We start from the raw sequence: 17,339 nt of genomic DNA, 5'->3' as shown, positions 1-17,339 counted from the left end.
TGTTCGGATAAATAACACCCAGTGTTCGGGTAAATAACACCCAGTGTTCGGGTAAATAAAGCCCAGTGTTCGGGTAAATAACACCCAGTGTTCCGGTAAATAACACCCAGTGTTCGGGTAAATAACACCCAGTGTTCGGGTAAATAACACCCAGTGTTCGGGTAAATAACACCCAGTGTTCGGGTAAATAACACCCAGTGTTCGGGTAAATAACACCCAGTGTTCGGATAAATAACACCCAGTGTTCGGGTAAATAACACCCAGTGTTCGGGTAAATAACACCCAGTGTTCGGGTAAATAACACCCAGTGTTCAGCTAAATAACACCCAGTGTTCAGGTAAATAACGCCCAGTGTTCAGGTAAATAACGCCCAGTGTTCGGGTAAATAACGCCCAGTGTTTGGGTAAATAACACCCAGTGTTCGGGTAAATAACACCCAGTGTTCAGGTAAATAACACCCAGTGTTCAGGTAAATAACACCCAGTGTTCGGGTAAATAACACCCAGTGTTCGGATAAATAACACCCAGTGTTCAGGTAAATAACACCCAGTGTTCGGGTAAATAACACCCAGTGTTCGGATAAATAACACCCAGTGTTCGTATAAATAACACCCAGTGTTCAGGTAAATAACGCCCAGTGTTCAGGTAAATAACACCCAGTGTTCAGGTAAATAACACCCAGTGTTCGGGTAAATAACACCCAGTATTCGGGTAAATAACACCCAGTGTTCGGGTAAATAACACCCAGTGTTCAGGTAAATAACACCCAGTGTTCGGGTAAATAACACCCAGTGTTCAGGTAAATAACGCCCAGTGTTCGGGTAAATAACACCCAGTGTTCAGGTAAATAACACCCAGTGTTCGGGTAAATAACACCCAGTGTTCAGGTAAATAACACCCAGTGTTCGGGTAAATAACGCCCAGTGTTCGGGTAAATAACGCCCAGTGTTCGGGTAAATAACGCCCAGTGTTCGGGTAAATAACGCCCAGTGTTCGGGTAAATAACACCCAGTGTTCGGGTAAATAACACCCAGTGTTCGGGTAAATAACACCCAGTGTTCGGGTAAATAACACCCAGTGTTCGGGTAAATAACACCCAGTGTTCGGATAAATAACACCCAGTGTTCAGGTAAATAACACCCAGTGTTCAGGTAAATAACACCCAGTGTTCAGGTAAATAACACCCAGTGTTCAGGTAAATAACACTCAGTGTTCGGGTAAATAACACCCAGTGTTCAGGTAAATAAAACCCAGTGTTCGGGTAAATAACACCCAGTGTTCGGGTAAATAACGCCCAGTGTTCGGGTAAATAACACCCAGTGTTCGGGTAAATAAAGCCCAGTGTTCGGGTAAATAACACCCAGTGTTCCGGTAAATAACACCCAGTGTTCGGGTAAATAACACCCAGTGTTCGGGTAAATAACACCCAGTGTTCGGGTAAATAACACCCAGTGTTCGGGTAAATAACACCCAGTGTTCGGGTAAATAACACCCAGTGTTCGGATAAATAACACCCAGTGTTCAGGTAAATAACACCCAGTGTTCGGGTAAATAACACCCAGTGTTCGGGTAAATAACACCCAGTGTTCAGCTAAATAACACCCAGTGTTCAGGTAAATAACACCCAGTGTTCAGGTAAATAACACCCAGTGTTCAGGTAAATAACGCCCAGTGTTCAGGTAAATAACGCCCAGTGTTCGGGTAAATAACGCCCAGTGTTCGGGTAAATAACACCCAGTGTTCGGGTAAATAACACCCAGTGTTCAGGTAAATAACACCCAGTGTTCAGGTAAATAACACCCAGTGTTCGGGTAAATAACACCCAGTGTTCGGATAAATAACACCCAGTGTTCAGGTAAATAACACCCAGTGTTCGGGTAAATAACACCCAGTGTTCGGATAAATAACACCTAGTGTTCGGATAAATAACACCCAGTGTTCAGGTAAATAACACCCAGTGTTCAGGTAAATAACACCCAGTGTTCGGGTAAATAACACCCAGTATTCGGGTAAATAACACCCAGTGTTCGGGTAAATAACACCCAGTGTTCAGGTAAATAACACCCAGTGTTCGGGTAAATAACACCCAGTGTTCAGGTAAATAACGCCCAGTGTTCGGGTAAATAACACCCAGTGTTCAGGTAAATAACACCCAGTGTTCGGGTAAATAACACCCAGTGTTCAGGTAAATAACACCCAGTGTTCAGGTAAATAACGCCCAGTGTTCGGGTAAATAACACCCAGTGTTCGGGTAAATAACGCCCAGTGTTCGGGTAAATAACGCCCAGTGTTCGGGTAAATAACACCCAGTGTTCGGGTAAATAACACCCAGTGTTCGGGTAAATAACACCCAGTGTTCGGGTAAATAACACCCAGTGTTCGGGTAAATAACACCCAGTGTTCGGATAAATAACACCCAGTGTTCAGGTAAATAACACCCAGTGTTCAGGTAAATAACGCCCAGTGTTCAGGTAAATAACACCCAGTGTTCGGGTAAATAACGCCCAGTGTTCGGGTAAATAACGCCCAGTGTTCAGGTAAATAAAACCCAGTGTTCGGGTAAATAACACCCAGTGTTCAGGTAAATAACACCCAGTGTTCGGGTAAATAACGCCCAGTGTTCAGGTAAATAACACCCAGTGTTCAGGTAAATAACACTCAGTGTTCGGGTAAATAAGACCCAGTGTTCAGGTAAATAAAACCCAGTGTTCGGGTAAATAACACCCAGTGTTCGGGTAAATAACGCCCAGTGTTCAGGTAAATAACACCCAGTGTTCAGGTAAATAACACCCAGTGTTCAGGTAAATAACACCCAGTGTTCAGGTAAATAACACCCAGTATTCGGGTAAATAACACCCAGTGTTCGGGTAAATAACACCCAGTGTTCAGGTAAATAACACCCAGTGTTCAGGTAAATAACACCCAGTGTTCAGGTAAATAACACCCAGTGTTCGGGTAAATAACACCCAGTGTTCAGCTAAATAACACCCAGTGTTCAGCTAAATAACACCCAGTGTTCAGGTGAATAACACCCAGTGTTCAGGTAAATAACACCCAGTGTTCAGCTAAATAACACCCAGTGTTTGGGTAAATAACACCCAGTGTTCAGGTGAATAACACCCAGTGTTCAGGTAAATAACACCCAGTGTTCAGGTAAATAACACCCAGTGTTTGGGTAAATAACACCCAGTGTTCAGGTAAATAACACCCAGTGTTCGGGTAAATAACACCCAGTGTTCAGGTAAATAACACCCAGTGTTCAGGTAAATAACACCCAGTGTTCGGGTAAATAACACCCAGTGTTCAGGTAAATAACACCCAGTGTTCAGGTAAATAACACCCAGTGTTCAGGTAAATAACACCCAGTGTTCGGGTAAATAACACCCAGTGTTCAGGTAAATAACACCGAGTGTTCGGGTAAATAACGCCCAGTGTTCAGGTAAATAACACCCAGTGTTCAGGTAAATAACACCCAGTGTTCAGGTAAATAACACCCAGTGTTCGGGTAAATAACACCCAGTGTTCGGGTAAATAACACCCAGTGTTCAGGTAAATAACACCCAGTGTTCGGGTAAATAACACCCAGTGTTCAGCTAAATAACACCCAGTGTTCAGGTAAATAACACCCAGTGTTCAGGTAAATAACACCCAGTGTTCAGGTAAATAACGCCCAGTGTTCAGGTAAATAACGCCCAGTGTTCGGGTAAATAACGCCCAGTGTTCGGGTAAATAACGCCCAGTGTTCGGGTAAATAACACCCAGTGTTCGGGTAAATAACACCCAGTGTTCAGGTAAATAACACCCAGTGTTCGGATAAATAACACCCAGTGTTCGGATAAATAACGCCCAGTGTTCGGGTAAATAACACCCAGTGTTCAGGTAAATAACGCCCAGTGTTCAGGTAAATAACACCCAGTGTTCAGGTAAATAACACCCAGTGTTCAGGTAAATAACGCCCAGTGTTCAGGTAAATAACGCCCAGTGTTCAGGTAAATAACGCCCAGTGTTCAGGTAAATAACACCCAGTGTTCAGGTAAATAACACCCAGTGTTCAGGTAAATAACACCCAGTGTTCAGGTAAATAACGCCCAGTATTCGGGTAAATAACACCCAGTGTTCAGGTAAATAACACCCAGTGTTCAGGTAAATAACACCCAGTGTTCGGGTAAATAACACCCAGTGTTCGGGTAAATAACACCCAGTGTTCAGGTAAATAACACTCAGTATTCAGGTAAATAACGCCCAGTGTTCAGGTAAATAACACCCAGTGTTCAGGTAAATAACACCCAGTGTTCAGGTAAATAACGCCCAGTGTTCAGGTAAATAACGCCCAGTGTTCAGGTAAATAACACCCAGTGTTCGGGTAAATAACACCCAGTGTTCAGGTAAATAACACCCAGTGTTCAGGTAAATAACACCCAGTGTTCAGCTAAATAACACCCAGTGTTCAGGTAAATAACACCCAGTGTTCAGGTAAATAACGCCCAGTGTTCAGGTAAATAACGCCCAGTGTTCAGGTAAATAACACCCAGTGTTCGGGTAAATAACACCCAGTGTTCAGGTAAATAACGCCCAGTATTCGGGTAAATAACACCCAGTGTTCAGGTAAATAACGCCCAGTGTTCAGGTAAATAACGCCCAGTGTTCGGATAAATAACACCCAGTGTTCAGGTAAATAACGCCCAGTATTCGGGTAAATAACACCCAGTGTTCAGGTAAATAACACCCAGTGTTCAGGTAAATAACACCCAGTGTTCGGATAAATAACACCCAGTGTTCAGGTAAATAACGCCCAGTATTCGGGTAAATAACACCCAGTGTTCAGGTAAATAACACCCAGTGTTCAGGTAAATAACGCCCAGTGTTCAGGTAAATAACGCCCAGTATTCAGGTAAATAACACCCAGTGTTCAGGTAAATAACGCCCAGTATTCAGGTAAATAACACCCAGTGTTCAGGTAAATAACACCCAGTGTTCAGGTAAATAACACCCAGTGTTCAGGTAAATAACACCCAGTGTTCAGGTAAATAACGCCCAGTGTTCAGGTAAATAACGCCCAGTGTTCAGGTAAATAACACCCAGTGTTCGGGTAAATAACACCCAGTGTTCAGGTAAATAACACCCAGTGTTCAGGTAAATAACACCCAGTATTCAGGTAAATAACACCCAGTGTTCGGGTAAATAACACCCAGTGTTCAGGTAAATAACACCCAGTGTTCGGGTAAATAACACCCAGTGTTCAGGTAAATAACACCCAGTGTTCGGGTAAATAACACCCAGTGTTCAGGTAAATAACACCCAGTGTTCGGGTAAATAACACCCAGTGTTCAGGTAAATAACGCCCAGTGTTCGGGTAAATAACACCCAGTGTTCAGGTAAATAACACCCAGTGTTCAGGTAAATAACACCCAGTGTTCAGGTAAATAACCCCCAGTGTTCGGGTAAATAACACCAAGTGGTCAGGTAAATAACACCCAGTGTTCGGGTAAATAACACCCAGTGTTCAGGTAAATAACACCCAGTGTTCGGGTAAATAACACCAAGTGGTCAGGTAAATAACACCCAGTGTTCAGGTAAATAACACCCAGTGTTCAGGTAAATAACACCCAGTGTTCGGGTAAATAACGCCCAGTGTTCAGGTAAATAACACCCAGTGTTCGGGTAAATAACACCCAGTGTTCGGGTAAATAACACCCAGTGTTTAGGTAAATAACACCCAGTGTTCAGGTAAATAACACCCAGTGTTCGGGTAAATAACACCCAGTGTTCGGGTAAATAACACCCAGTGTTTAGGTAAATAACACCCAGTGTTCAGGTAAATAACACCCAGTGTTCGGGTAAATAACACCCAGTGTTCGGGTAAATAACACCCAGTGTTCAGGTAAATAACACCCAGTGTTCAGTGACAACACAATGAATCACACCAAGGTTATAGTGTGAAGCGTTGTGTGAGAATGTTTACATCCGGGGTCTCAAACTTTAGTCCTCAAGTGCCACCAACAGGCCAGGTTTTATGGATATTCCTGCTTCAGCACAGGCAGCTGAATCAGTGGCTCAGCCAAAGACTGATTGAGCCGCCTGTGCTGAAGCAGGCATATCCATAAAACCTGGCCTGTTGGTGGCCCTTGAGGACTACATTTGGAGACCCCTGGTTAACATTGTGTGTAGGGCTGTATAACAAGGACATCCCAATTAAAATAACAGTTCTCTATCCCCGCGGACAGAAGGGGCGGGGGAGGGGGGGGGGGGTATTCTACTCCTCTAATAGCACCAGGCTGGGAATGTAATATTCTTTTCTTGTTTAAGATTTAAGGATTGCGTTAATCTCTGCAACATGACCTGATACCCCATAAACCCATCAAGCTCCCGAGAGCGGCCGACCTTAACCCTCCTTCTGCTGGCGGGATCAGCAATGCACTCCAGGTTTTAGAGCTTTAACTCCCTCAGCGCCAGAGGGACCTGAAATGCACGTGCTATAGGGGGCTATACCAGACACTCTAGGTCACTTTTTATGGGCCGTAATGTGTTTCTCCGGCCCGGGGTGAGGTTTTATGGAGTAGCGCAGCTTAGTCAATATGGCTCATAATCCTATAACAGTGATTTTCAGCCAGGGTGCCATGACACCCTGTGGCCAATATATGTCATGACACCCTGTGGCCAATATATGTCATGACACCCTGTGGCCAATATATGTCATGACACCCTGTGGCCAAAACGTGAATCAATTTAATCCGAAACAAAGTGACATAGATGGCAAAAATGAAGAATATCAATCCAAGTAATTTTGTTTGCAGAGAATGAGATGGTTTTTTTTTTTAAGCCATAGAGAGTTAAAACAAAATGTAAACAGGAGTCATTAAACCGGTTCTGACATAAAGAAGTGTGGCATAGAGTGAGCGGCCGCGTCGCCAGGCAGGACAGGCGGAGAATAATCGGCCCGGATAACATCAGTTTAAAGCAAATAAAGATCATTCTTATTTCTGGTCTGTTTTTTTTTTTTACGGGCCAACATGGTGGCCAACTCCAGTCTTCAAGGGCCACCAACAGGTCAGGTTTTCAGGATATCCCAGCTTCAGCACAGGTGGCTCAATCAGACTGAGCCTCTGATTGAGCTACCTGTGCTGAAGCAGGGACTGATTGAGCCACTTGTGCTGAGGCAGGGACTGATTGAGCCACCTGTGCTGTAGCTAGGACTCACCTGTGCTGAAGCAGCGATATCCTGAAAACCTGACCTGTTGGTGGCCCTTGAGAACTGGAGTTGGCCGCTCCTGGCTTAGAGAATGTGTTTTTGAGAGTGCCTCGTTTTTTTTGTGTATTCCCCCAAAAATGCTTGGGAAGAGAGGCTTCTAACAGATATCTACTACATAGATCTATATATAGCTACATCCCAGCGGAGAGAACCAGGGTAATACAGGGATGACTCATCAGGGTTAACACCAGTTCAGCTGTTTGAGTCCGTGCAGGAAATCATACATTGCTTGTTTTTCTATAGTAGTATCATTGCATTTAGTAGATAGTACAATTACGATGTGCTGAATATACGGTAGCACAGGCCGGTTTTAAAGCAACAATGCAAATCCCCCCCCCCCCGCCCCATCCCTCCCCCAAGAAGTCCACATGAGTTTAATTCAGATTATTTTAGCAAGTCCTGCTCTTTTTTTTTAAATGTTTGTTTTTCCAGTGTTAAAAAAAACCCATCTTTGTTTTACTCTCTATCTTCGGATGTTACCATGGTAACCTTTAGACTGCAAAGGACTCTGGGTAGGGTGACCAGACGTCCCGGTTTAGCTGGGACAGTCCCGTTCTCTTTTTCAGACTTTGTCCCGGGTCCCAAATTTGTGTGGCAACTGTCCCGGTTTTTATTGGCGCTTTCCGTCCGCGCATGCGCACGAGTTGCTGGCACGTGCCGATCGCACACGCGCAAACGGCAAGCACCCATCACGCATGCGCGGCCGGCACTTTGTCAGCCGCTCGTGCGCATGTGCGCTCCCCCGCCGCGCATGCCCCAAATTTGTCCCAGTTTGTCCTGGGACAAATCTGGTCTCCCTAGCTCTGGGTAAAACTTCATTGGAACCTCCCAATCACTTCCCGTTTCAAATGCTTAAGATCTCTAGAACGAAGCAGATTTAAAAATGAAAAACAGCTTTGGAAAGGGCACGAAGAGATCTCTTAAAGTAAAAATAAAGTGCGTTGTAGGGACCATCTCGCCTGTGAAGTGAGGAAAAGGACACGTTTAATAGACTAAATGTTAACCAATGGACAAGTATATGTATTTTAATATTTGTTTTGCGATCCCATAGGGATTAAATGCTTGGGAGAGTTTTTACAATCTGTATCTAATGTCTTTTGCTGCTGACACCTTGTCAGCCCTTAAAGCCATGGGTAAGTAGTTCTTTTTTTGCAAAGTAATTGGGAGGGCGTTATTAATTAAACAGTTAAACAGAAGTAGCTGATACGCTGAATCCCGTGTTCCGGGAGAACTCGACATGCTCATTTCCCACAAGATATAAGATAAAAGACGTAGCTAGGTCTGCCATGTGGCTTCTCCAAAAATACTGGACACAATGGTGAAAGGTGTGACGCGCTCACGAGACACAGACAGACATATACACACGCACACCCTCTCACTTCTCCTCTCCATGCTGTTTCCTCCTCTCCTTGACCACACCCCCAGGTTCCTGACACCTCCTCCTGATTGGCTGCATTACCCAGCAGCAGGCAATCAGGATGGAGGAAGCTGCCCAGCCCTCTAGCACTAGCCCTGCTCTCCCTGCTCAGGGAAATCCCATGGCCCCCCCAAGCCGGTCAGGTCACTATGTCCAGAGAGGTAATACCGCTATACCCATACATGCGCAGTAATAACTCTTATTTATTACTGGTTAGAGTGAATAAATATAGGACAGTCCGATTCAATACTTTCAAATCTTTCTGGGGAAGCCAATTACACAAGAATAAGTTGTCTATGTATTTACCTGACCTGCTACTTGGCACTGTGCCTATAACATTTTGGATATTTGTTGTAATAGTTAAATTGGAGGAATATAAGGACCAACGTGAACTAAAGGCCAACCCAGCAGCCACCAACAACAGAACAATGCTTCGCTGACTGCTATAGCAAGGAAGGGGTTAATGCGGGGGTTCTCAACTCCAGTCCTCAAGAACCCCCAGCGGGTCAGGTTTTCAGGATATCCCTTCTTCAGCACAGGTGGCTCAATCAGTCCCTGCTTCAGCACAGGTGGCTCAATCAGTCAATGCTTCAGCACAGGTGGCTCAATCAGTCAATGCTTCAGCACAGTGGCTCAGTCTTCGACCTGTGCTGAAGCTGGCGTATCCTCAAAACCTGACCTTTTGGGGGTTCTTGAGGACTGGAGATGGGAACCCCTGGGTTACTGGGGAAATGTGGCAGATTCGGACAAGTATAATATTTTATCTTTCGGCATGTCCGCGTGGCCAAGAACTCCGGTGTCACTGGCTTCCGTAGGGAGACCCAGATCCCTTTAATCCCCCTGAAAGGGAAAGTTTGATTTATTAACATAAATGTTCAAACTAGATCTCGTCAGATACCTTTGAGGGTTACCCATATTGTTCTCTGTAGGCGTTAATCCTGACATCATAACTCCTCCCAAAACAGAGAAGAGAGCAAGCAAAAATGGTAAGATTTGTCTACCGGATGTACGACCCACACTCTTATCAGGAACGAGATAATGATGGCGATACCCGTTTGATTATCATGGGAACGTTCAGAGCTAGATAATGATGAAAGCGCTTCCCAGCAAAACAAAGAAAAAAACACACGTAACCCTTTCAGCGCCGGAGGGTCGGGCCACGGACCCCCTGGCACTTCTGCGTCCCCCAAAACAACCCCTTCAGTGTGGTACTTGAAAAGAGTGCCGATCGTGTACTGCCCCTTAAAAACGAGGCCGATGAAGTATGGTGTAAGTGCCCCTGGGGTGGCTCACTCTAATCACTCACATTTTATTACAAATAAAGATATCACTTGTGAGCGCCTTCACATGTCTCGGACAGGTCTGCAGACCCGCCTTTCCCCATTATCTCTTGGCATACAGTGCTTCCACTGCAGCCAGGGATTCTGGGAAATGGCATGCAAATGAGCGCACCGTGTCACCTTTTGCTTGAAATCCATTTTAAACATGGAACCCTATAAGCTTATACCTGCCGCATTACACAGCTTTCCAGCACAGCCTGAGTGAAAGAAGTGCAGAGTCACTCAACCTACTCACAGACAGCTTTTGACCTGTTGGGTCTCATCAGTGCAAGGTTGGTTAGGCCGCGCTTATAGTGCCGGCGACGGCGACCGATGACGTCACCCGTCGCCATTGCGAAAGTTATATTTTAAGTTCAGGCGACGTCGCTGGCTACAAGGCCAGTGACGTCACAAAAGGGGGAGGGCAGAGGCACGGAGAAGCTCCTGATTGGCCGCAAGGGGAGACCGTCGCCGAAAAAAAATCAAATATCAGTGACTACCGGATTTTTGGTAGCACTATCGCTCCGTCGCATGCACTATAAGCGCCGACGACGGTGACAATGCGTTTGTTTTGACGCGGCGGTCGCGTCGCCGGCACTAGAAGCGCTGCCTAGACTGGCATTGCACTTTGAAGCTGGAATAGGTTTAGATTTCATTGACAGTTTTAAAGGGATGGATACAGGAAGCAAAATGGGGGGAGGGGGAGGGGAACAGGGGTACTGCACCCACCTACACATTGCCAAACATGTATGTAAATAGTAACAGCGATATAGATCTCACAGAGAAGTTTCTGCACGACTAGACAGGTATCGTAGGCTATTATTCCTACTTATGGATGCACAGGTCTCAGATTCCGCAGGGCCTTTTAGGTGATTGATTTAGAAAGGGAGACAATCTCTCCATAAGCGTAACCCCGTCCGCCCTAAGAATCACCGCTCTTTTGGACAGAGGAGATAGCTGTTTGGAAACAGGTATTTTACAATCATTGTTTTCACTTTTAACATGTTTGTGGTAAACAAACGATCTGGATGGTTTTATAATGTTTGGCAAATAATGTTATCACCAAAAGAATATTAGTCATCCAGATTGTTAGCTTAGCTCTGTTCCTTTGTGTACCAGCTAATTACCAAGCCGTCAGTCGTCAAACACAAGCAGCTGATATGCTTGAATCCAACAAGCAACACATATTCATATTTCCCAGACTGTTTAAAACCGTTCCTTTAAATAGGGATTGATTATTTCCAAGGAAGCCAACTAAATGGGCAACGTGTTTAAAAATACAAATGTTTTTTGGACCGGCTACATTAACCTGCCCCGTTAAACACACCACTATCATTAGTTCAGTTTGATTCTAGGAGGGTGCAGCTCTTTAAAAGTTGGCACCAATGATAATGAAAATAACCTTTATCACTTTGCTGTGCAAGGTGCCAGAGATTCCTTCTACCAATAAAACAAAGCCGTGTGCGGCCTGGTGATGTGTTCCTCTCTCCTGTGTCTCCCACTCCAGGAAGGCGATTTCCCGCTCCGGACTGCAGCACCTGGCTCCCGTAAACTGCCCCAACCTTGCCATTTCCAACGGACCCATGAAAGAGCCTCGAACAAGCTTGGATTGGACGGTAACGTTAGCTCCTCTCACTTACTATCTATGCCAGGGTTTCTACACCGTTCCCTTATCCCTCACCGAGTCGGTATTAATAATGGTTAGGAGGGTGTTTGGAGAGGTGTTTGGGGATCACCACTAACGTTTTTGGGAACCACTGATCTCAGCTCTAAATGTGCACGTGGACACAAGGCCAAGCTCTCATCCTAAAGTGTCTTATTTACCAGTCTGTGTGTGATACGTGTGTACACATGTCTACACACGTAAATATATATGACGTGACATATGCTATGACCGTGATCATATCCTTCATTACCCTTTTGTAGTTTAAATAAATAATTTCTGGACTTATTGAAGATGGCTACCATTGGGTTTTGCCTCAGATGTTGTCAGATCTGCTTTCCAATGCATCATATATTTTGCTGCATTTGTTTGTAGCGTAGATGGGTTTTTCCTATGGCCATTTGTAAAAGCTTTTATATATATATATGTCAAAATTGGTAATCAAACGTTGTAAAATGCACAGGAAGAGTAACATGGTGAGTGCTTTTAAATGTTATGAGGTCTTCTTGGAAACAGAAATGAAGGTAACCTACGCAGATTAATAAGAACATTCCTTCTGATTGGCTGTTCATTTTAGACCCATTTTTTAGCTCTGAGTAGCTGTGTATCATCATCATCATCATCATCATCATCATCATCATCATCATCATCATCACATACATAATTGTGTAAATTAAGGACGCGATCTATTAGGTAAATTGTGTATAGAAATGTGTGTTTTTTATATTGGGGTTATACTCTTTGACAAAGGGCCTAGCCCGAAACGCGTCAGAGTGGGTGGTTGCTCCACTGTTGGTGTCTCCCCTAGTCGCTTAATAAAGTCGTTTTTAACCTATGGTGTGCTGGTTCCTGTACTTTAGCCCTGCGCAGTGCTCCACTTTCCTCCCCAGAGGCTGTTCTTCTCCTACGCAGATTAATAAGAACATTCCTTCTGATTGGCTGTTCATTTTAGACTCATTTTTTAGCTCTGAGTAGCTGTGTATCATCATCATCATCATCATCATCATCATCTTCAGCCCTTGCTGACCCACTGCTGGATGAAGCCTCCCCAATGATCTTCCAGGCCTTGCGGTTGCAGCCTCTCTCCTCCACGTTGCTACAACCATTTTTCTAATTTCATCCTCCCATGTTACATTTGGTCGTCGTCTTGGTCTTTTAAACTCTCTTGGAATCCAGTCGAGATCCATCTTTGTCCAACAATGGTCATTTCTTCTTGCGATATGTCCGGCCCGCTGCCATTTTAATTTCTTCACCCTTGTGATGAAGTCACAGACTTTTGTTGTGTTTGTTGTGTTTGTTATGTTTAATTATTTTTCCTGTCTCTTCGGGTAATACCCAGCATGCATCTCTCCATACTTCTTTGCGTTGTCTGAAGCTTCTGAATTACCTTTGAATTTAGGATCCAAGTTTCCCATCCATACGTGAGCACGGGCAGGATACACTGGCGAAAACTTCCTTCTTGAGGCGCAGGGGAAGGTTCCCATGGAAGATTGTCTTGTTTCTTCCAAATGCCTCTATCCCATCTTCATTCTTATATAGATTGCGTTCAAAATGTTCCCATCCATTGTTACTTGCCGGTCAAGGTAGACATAGTAGTTGACTTCTTCTAGTTCTATTCCATTTATTTGAATGTTTGGAGACGTGACACATTTGTTGATCACTTTGGTCTCGCTGAGATTCATATGCAGGCCACATTCTTTCTTTGCTTCGGTGACTTCTCCAATTTGTTGCTGGAAGTCTTCTGGACTTGTGGCAAAAATATCAATGTCAGCTGCAAATCGTAGGTGACTCAAGTATTCACCATGGAGTTTGATTCCTTTTTCTTCCCAAGCTAATGTTTTTAACAATTCTTCAAGGGATGCAGTTAAAAGCTTTAGTGACCACGCGTCTCCCTGCCGCACTCCCTTGTTTAGCCTTATCTTGCTTGTATCTTCATGTAATCTAATGGTTGATGTGACATTCTCGTAAATTCTCGAAAATGTTCTTATTAATATCAGTGTATGTTTCTTTGATATTTTGTTTTCTTAATGCACCTAGGACCACTGAGGTGTAGAAAGAATCAAATGTTTTTTCATAATCTACGAATTCTTCGGCGATATTCATAACTTCGGACAATCACTTCTTGTATGACTTGGATGTGGTCCACTGTGTTGCACACATTGCAAAATCCCACTTGTTCTCTTGGCTGGACAAAGTAGAGGGTCTGTTGTAGCTGATGAGTGAGTATCTTCATAACATTTTTGGAGGTGATTGGAAGCAGACTGATCCATCTGTAGTTCTTGAGGTCTTTGTTTCTTTTCTTGTGGCTGAGGATATCTATGGCATTACTCCATTAGTCTGGAATTTTCCTGTTCTTCAAGCAGCATGTAAAGAGTTTTGCAAAGATTCTTTCTACTTCTTCCCAAGCATCTTTCAAGATTTCAATTGTAATTCTATCTTCCCCGGGAGCCTTCCCTTTCTTCTTGGATTTTGTTGCTTTTGCCACTTGTTCTGCAAGGACACATGGTACAGAACATCATTGGTGGTTTCTTCTCGCTTGCCCTCTGCTGCATTATGCTATGTGTTATCTATGTTTGTGTACAATTTAATGTAGAAGTCCTCAACTCTCTTGATGATAAATGCACAGTCTTTTATTATTAATCCATCGTCTTGTTTGAGTGCAATGATTTGCTTCGTCCCAACCATAAAATAAAGCTTTAAACCTTTGTTATCTTCAATAGTCTTCTTCCCCATACCATGAAGATGATGTTACACTCCCCTCCCCCTTCCTATAGCAGACGCAGGAAGAGCAGGTGTAGAAGGACCAACCATCAAGGCGCTTGGGCATCAGCATATCCACTTAAAAAGGGTATAAAAGCAACATCCAATCAGGTGCTTTTTAAACTGCTTATATTAATGTAACGCTGTGCTCACCACAAACAAGGTGGGGCCCCGGTACTGAGATCGGAATGGGTATAAACATCACCCACAGCCACGGGGGCACGTCTGAAGAGTGGATGGTCAGGCAGCCGAGTCAGGATTGGATAGATTAGAGTAGTCTTGATACTTGCCGAGGTCAGAGGTAGGAGCCGGTAGAATGGTCTGTGTCCATAGCCGTGGTCAGGGGTTGGAGCCAGTAGGAGCGTAGAAGTCCGTAAGCCGTGGTCAGGATTGGAGAGGTGCGGAAGGTCAGATGTAAGCCAGGGTCGGTAAGCCAGAAGTGCGGGGTCCAAGAGCAATGCCGGGTCGGTACACAGGAGATCAATCTGAAAGCAAGGCAGCAGGAGACAAGACAAGGCAGGACAAGGAACCAGGAAGTGGGAGAACAGCGCTAACTGGAACTATGCTCAGCCGAAGTGCAAGTGGCACAGCTGAGCATATATAGGAGAGCAGGACCAATGAGAGAGAGGGGACGGGTAGCGGTGCGGCCTCAAGGCAAAGATAGGTGGGGTGGTGCAGGAGACAGGTGGGTGTGATGAGGATTGTTGACGCGCAGCTGGGGAATGGTGCACAAGCTGACGCGCACCGTAACCAGGGGGCGGATCCAGACTCCGCGATGTCTATGAAGCTCCTGCGTGAGCGCGCACGCGCTGTAAGAACAGCGGGGTTGTGCGAGACATCAGGTAAGGAGGGAGTGTACCGCAGGGGACGCGCTCCCCGATGCCTTACAATTAAATTCTGTCTTGAATCATACTGTACCTCACTCAATTCATGTCCTGACTAGTGAACAAAGCAATGAGATGTTGGCCTCTCTGGCATACTGGGGCTAATATGCAGGTGCCTTACTAATGAAGACTGATGCATTAGTGCCCTGGCAGTAAGTAGGTTAAAGGCTTTTCATTTTGAACCCCTTCATATCTGGAGGAGATCCCACTCAATACACCTGTAACATATTGATGGTCTGTCTAGCAGGGATGGGGTTAACGATCTGACTCTTTGCTATGCAGGAAAACGCTGTGAACGGGGAGCACCTGTGGCAGGAAACAAATGTGTCAGGAGACCTTTGCTACCTGGGAGAGGAGAACTGCCAGGTCAAATTCGCAGTGAGTACCCTGTCTGAGCCCATCCCTGTCTACAGGGAGAGGTGCTGAACAAGACATGCGCAGGGCGAGGTGCTGAACAAGACATGCGCAGGGCGAGGTGCTGAACAAGACATGCGCAGGGCGAGGTGCTGAACAAGACATGCGCAGGGCGAGGTGCTGAACAAGACATGCGCAGGGCGAGGTGCTGAACAAGACATGCGCAGGGTGAGGTGCTGAACAAGACATGCGCAGGGTGAGGTGCTGAACAAGACATGCGCAGGGTGAGGTGCTGAACAAGACATGCGCAGGGCGAGGTGCTGAACAAGACATGCGCAGGGCGAGGTGCTGAACAAGACATGCGCAGGGCGAGGTGCTGAACAAGACATGCGCAGGGCGAGGTGCTGAACAAGACATGCGCAGGGCGAGGTGCTGAACAAGACATGCGCAGGGCGAGGTGCTGAACAAGACATGCGCAGGGCGAGGTGCTGAACAAGACATGCGCAGGGCGAGGTGCTGAACAAGACATGCGCAGGGCGAGGTGCTGAACAAGACATGCGCAGGGCGAGGTGCTGAACAAGACATGCGCAGGGCGAGGTGCTGAACAAGACATGCGCAGGGCGAGGTGCTGAACAAGACATGCGCAGGGTGAGGTGCTGAACAAGACATGCGCAGGGCGAGGTGCTGAACAAGACATGCGCAGGGCGAGGTGCTGAACAAGACATGCGCAGGGCGAGGTGCTGAACAAGACATGCGCAGGGTGAGGTGCTGAACAAGACATGCGCAGGGCGAGGTGCTGAACAAGACATGCGCAGGGTGAGGTGCTGAACAAGACATGCGCAGGGCGAGGGGCTGAACAAGACATGCGCAGGGCGAGGGGCTGAACAAGACATGCGCAGGGTGAGGTGCTGAACAAGACATGCGCAGGGCGAGGTGCTGAATAAGACATGCGCAGGGCGAGGTGCTGAACAAGACATGCGCAGGGTGAGGTGCTGAACAAGACATGCGCAGGGTGAGGTGCTGAACAAGGCATGCGCAGGGCTGAAGGGAGAGGTGCTGAACAAGTCATGCGCAGGGCTGAAGGGAGAGGTGCTGAACAAGTCATGCGCAAGGCTGCAGGGAGAGGTGCTGAACAAGGCATGTGCAGGGCTGCAGGGAGAGGTGCTGAATAAGTCATGCGCAGGGCTGCAGGGAGAGGTGCTGAACAAGTCATGCGCAGGGCTGCAGGGAGAGGTGCTGAACAAGGCATGCGCAGGGCTGCAGGGAGAGGTGCTGAACATGACATGCGCAGGGCTGCAGGGAGAGGTGCTGAACAAGGCATGGGCAGGGCTGCAGGGAGAGGTGCTGAACAAGTCATGTGCAGGGCTGCAGGGAGAGGTGCTGAACAAGTCATGTGCAGGGCTGCAGGGAGAGGTGCTTAACAAGGCATGCACAGGGCTGCAAGGAGAGCTGCTAAACAAGACATGCGCAGGGCTGCAGGGAGAGGTGTTGAAAAAGACATGTGCAGGGCTGCAGGGAGAGGTGCTGAATAAGACATGCGCAGGGCTGCAGGGAGAGGTGCTGAACAAGGCATGCGCAGGGCTGCAGGGAGAGGTGCTGAACAAGGCATGCGCAGGGCTGCAGGGAGAGGTGCTGAACATGACATGCGCAGGGCTGCAGGGAGAGGTGCTGGACAAGACATGCACAGGGCTGC

General features: G+C 46.2%; 1 protein-coding gene across 13 annotated transcripts in view; it reads left to right on the top strand.

The window, feature by feature from the left end:
• Positions 1–17,339, top strand: part of DGKI (diacylglycerol kinase iota) — a 265,197-nt gene that overhangs the window by 96,389 nt on the left and 151,469 nt on the right. For all 13 annotated transcript variants that reach the window (XM_075602606.1, XM_075602603.1, XM_075602602.1 and 10 more), the window contains exons 2-3: positions 11,493–11,601; positions 15,575–15,670. In XM_075602606.1, coding sequence (XP_075458721.1) covers positions 11,493–11,601; positions 15,575–15,670 — 205 coding nt within the window. The remainder of the gene's footprint in view (positions 1–11,492; positions 11,602–15,574; positions 15,671–17,339) is intronic.

Source organism: Ascaphus truei, chromosome 5 (genome assembly GCF_040206685.1).
Source record: "Ascaphus truei isolate aAscTru1 chromosome 5, aAscTru1.hap1, whole genome shotgun sequence".
In the NCBI taxonomy this organism is placed as follows: domain Eukaryota; kingdom Metazoa; phylum Chordata; class Amphibia; order Anura; family Ascaphidae; genus Ascaphus; species Ascaphus truei.
This window is presented reverse-complemented; position numbering and strand designations above follow the sequence as displayed.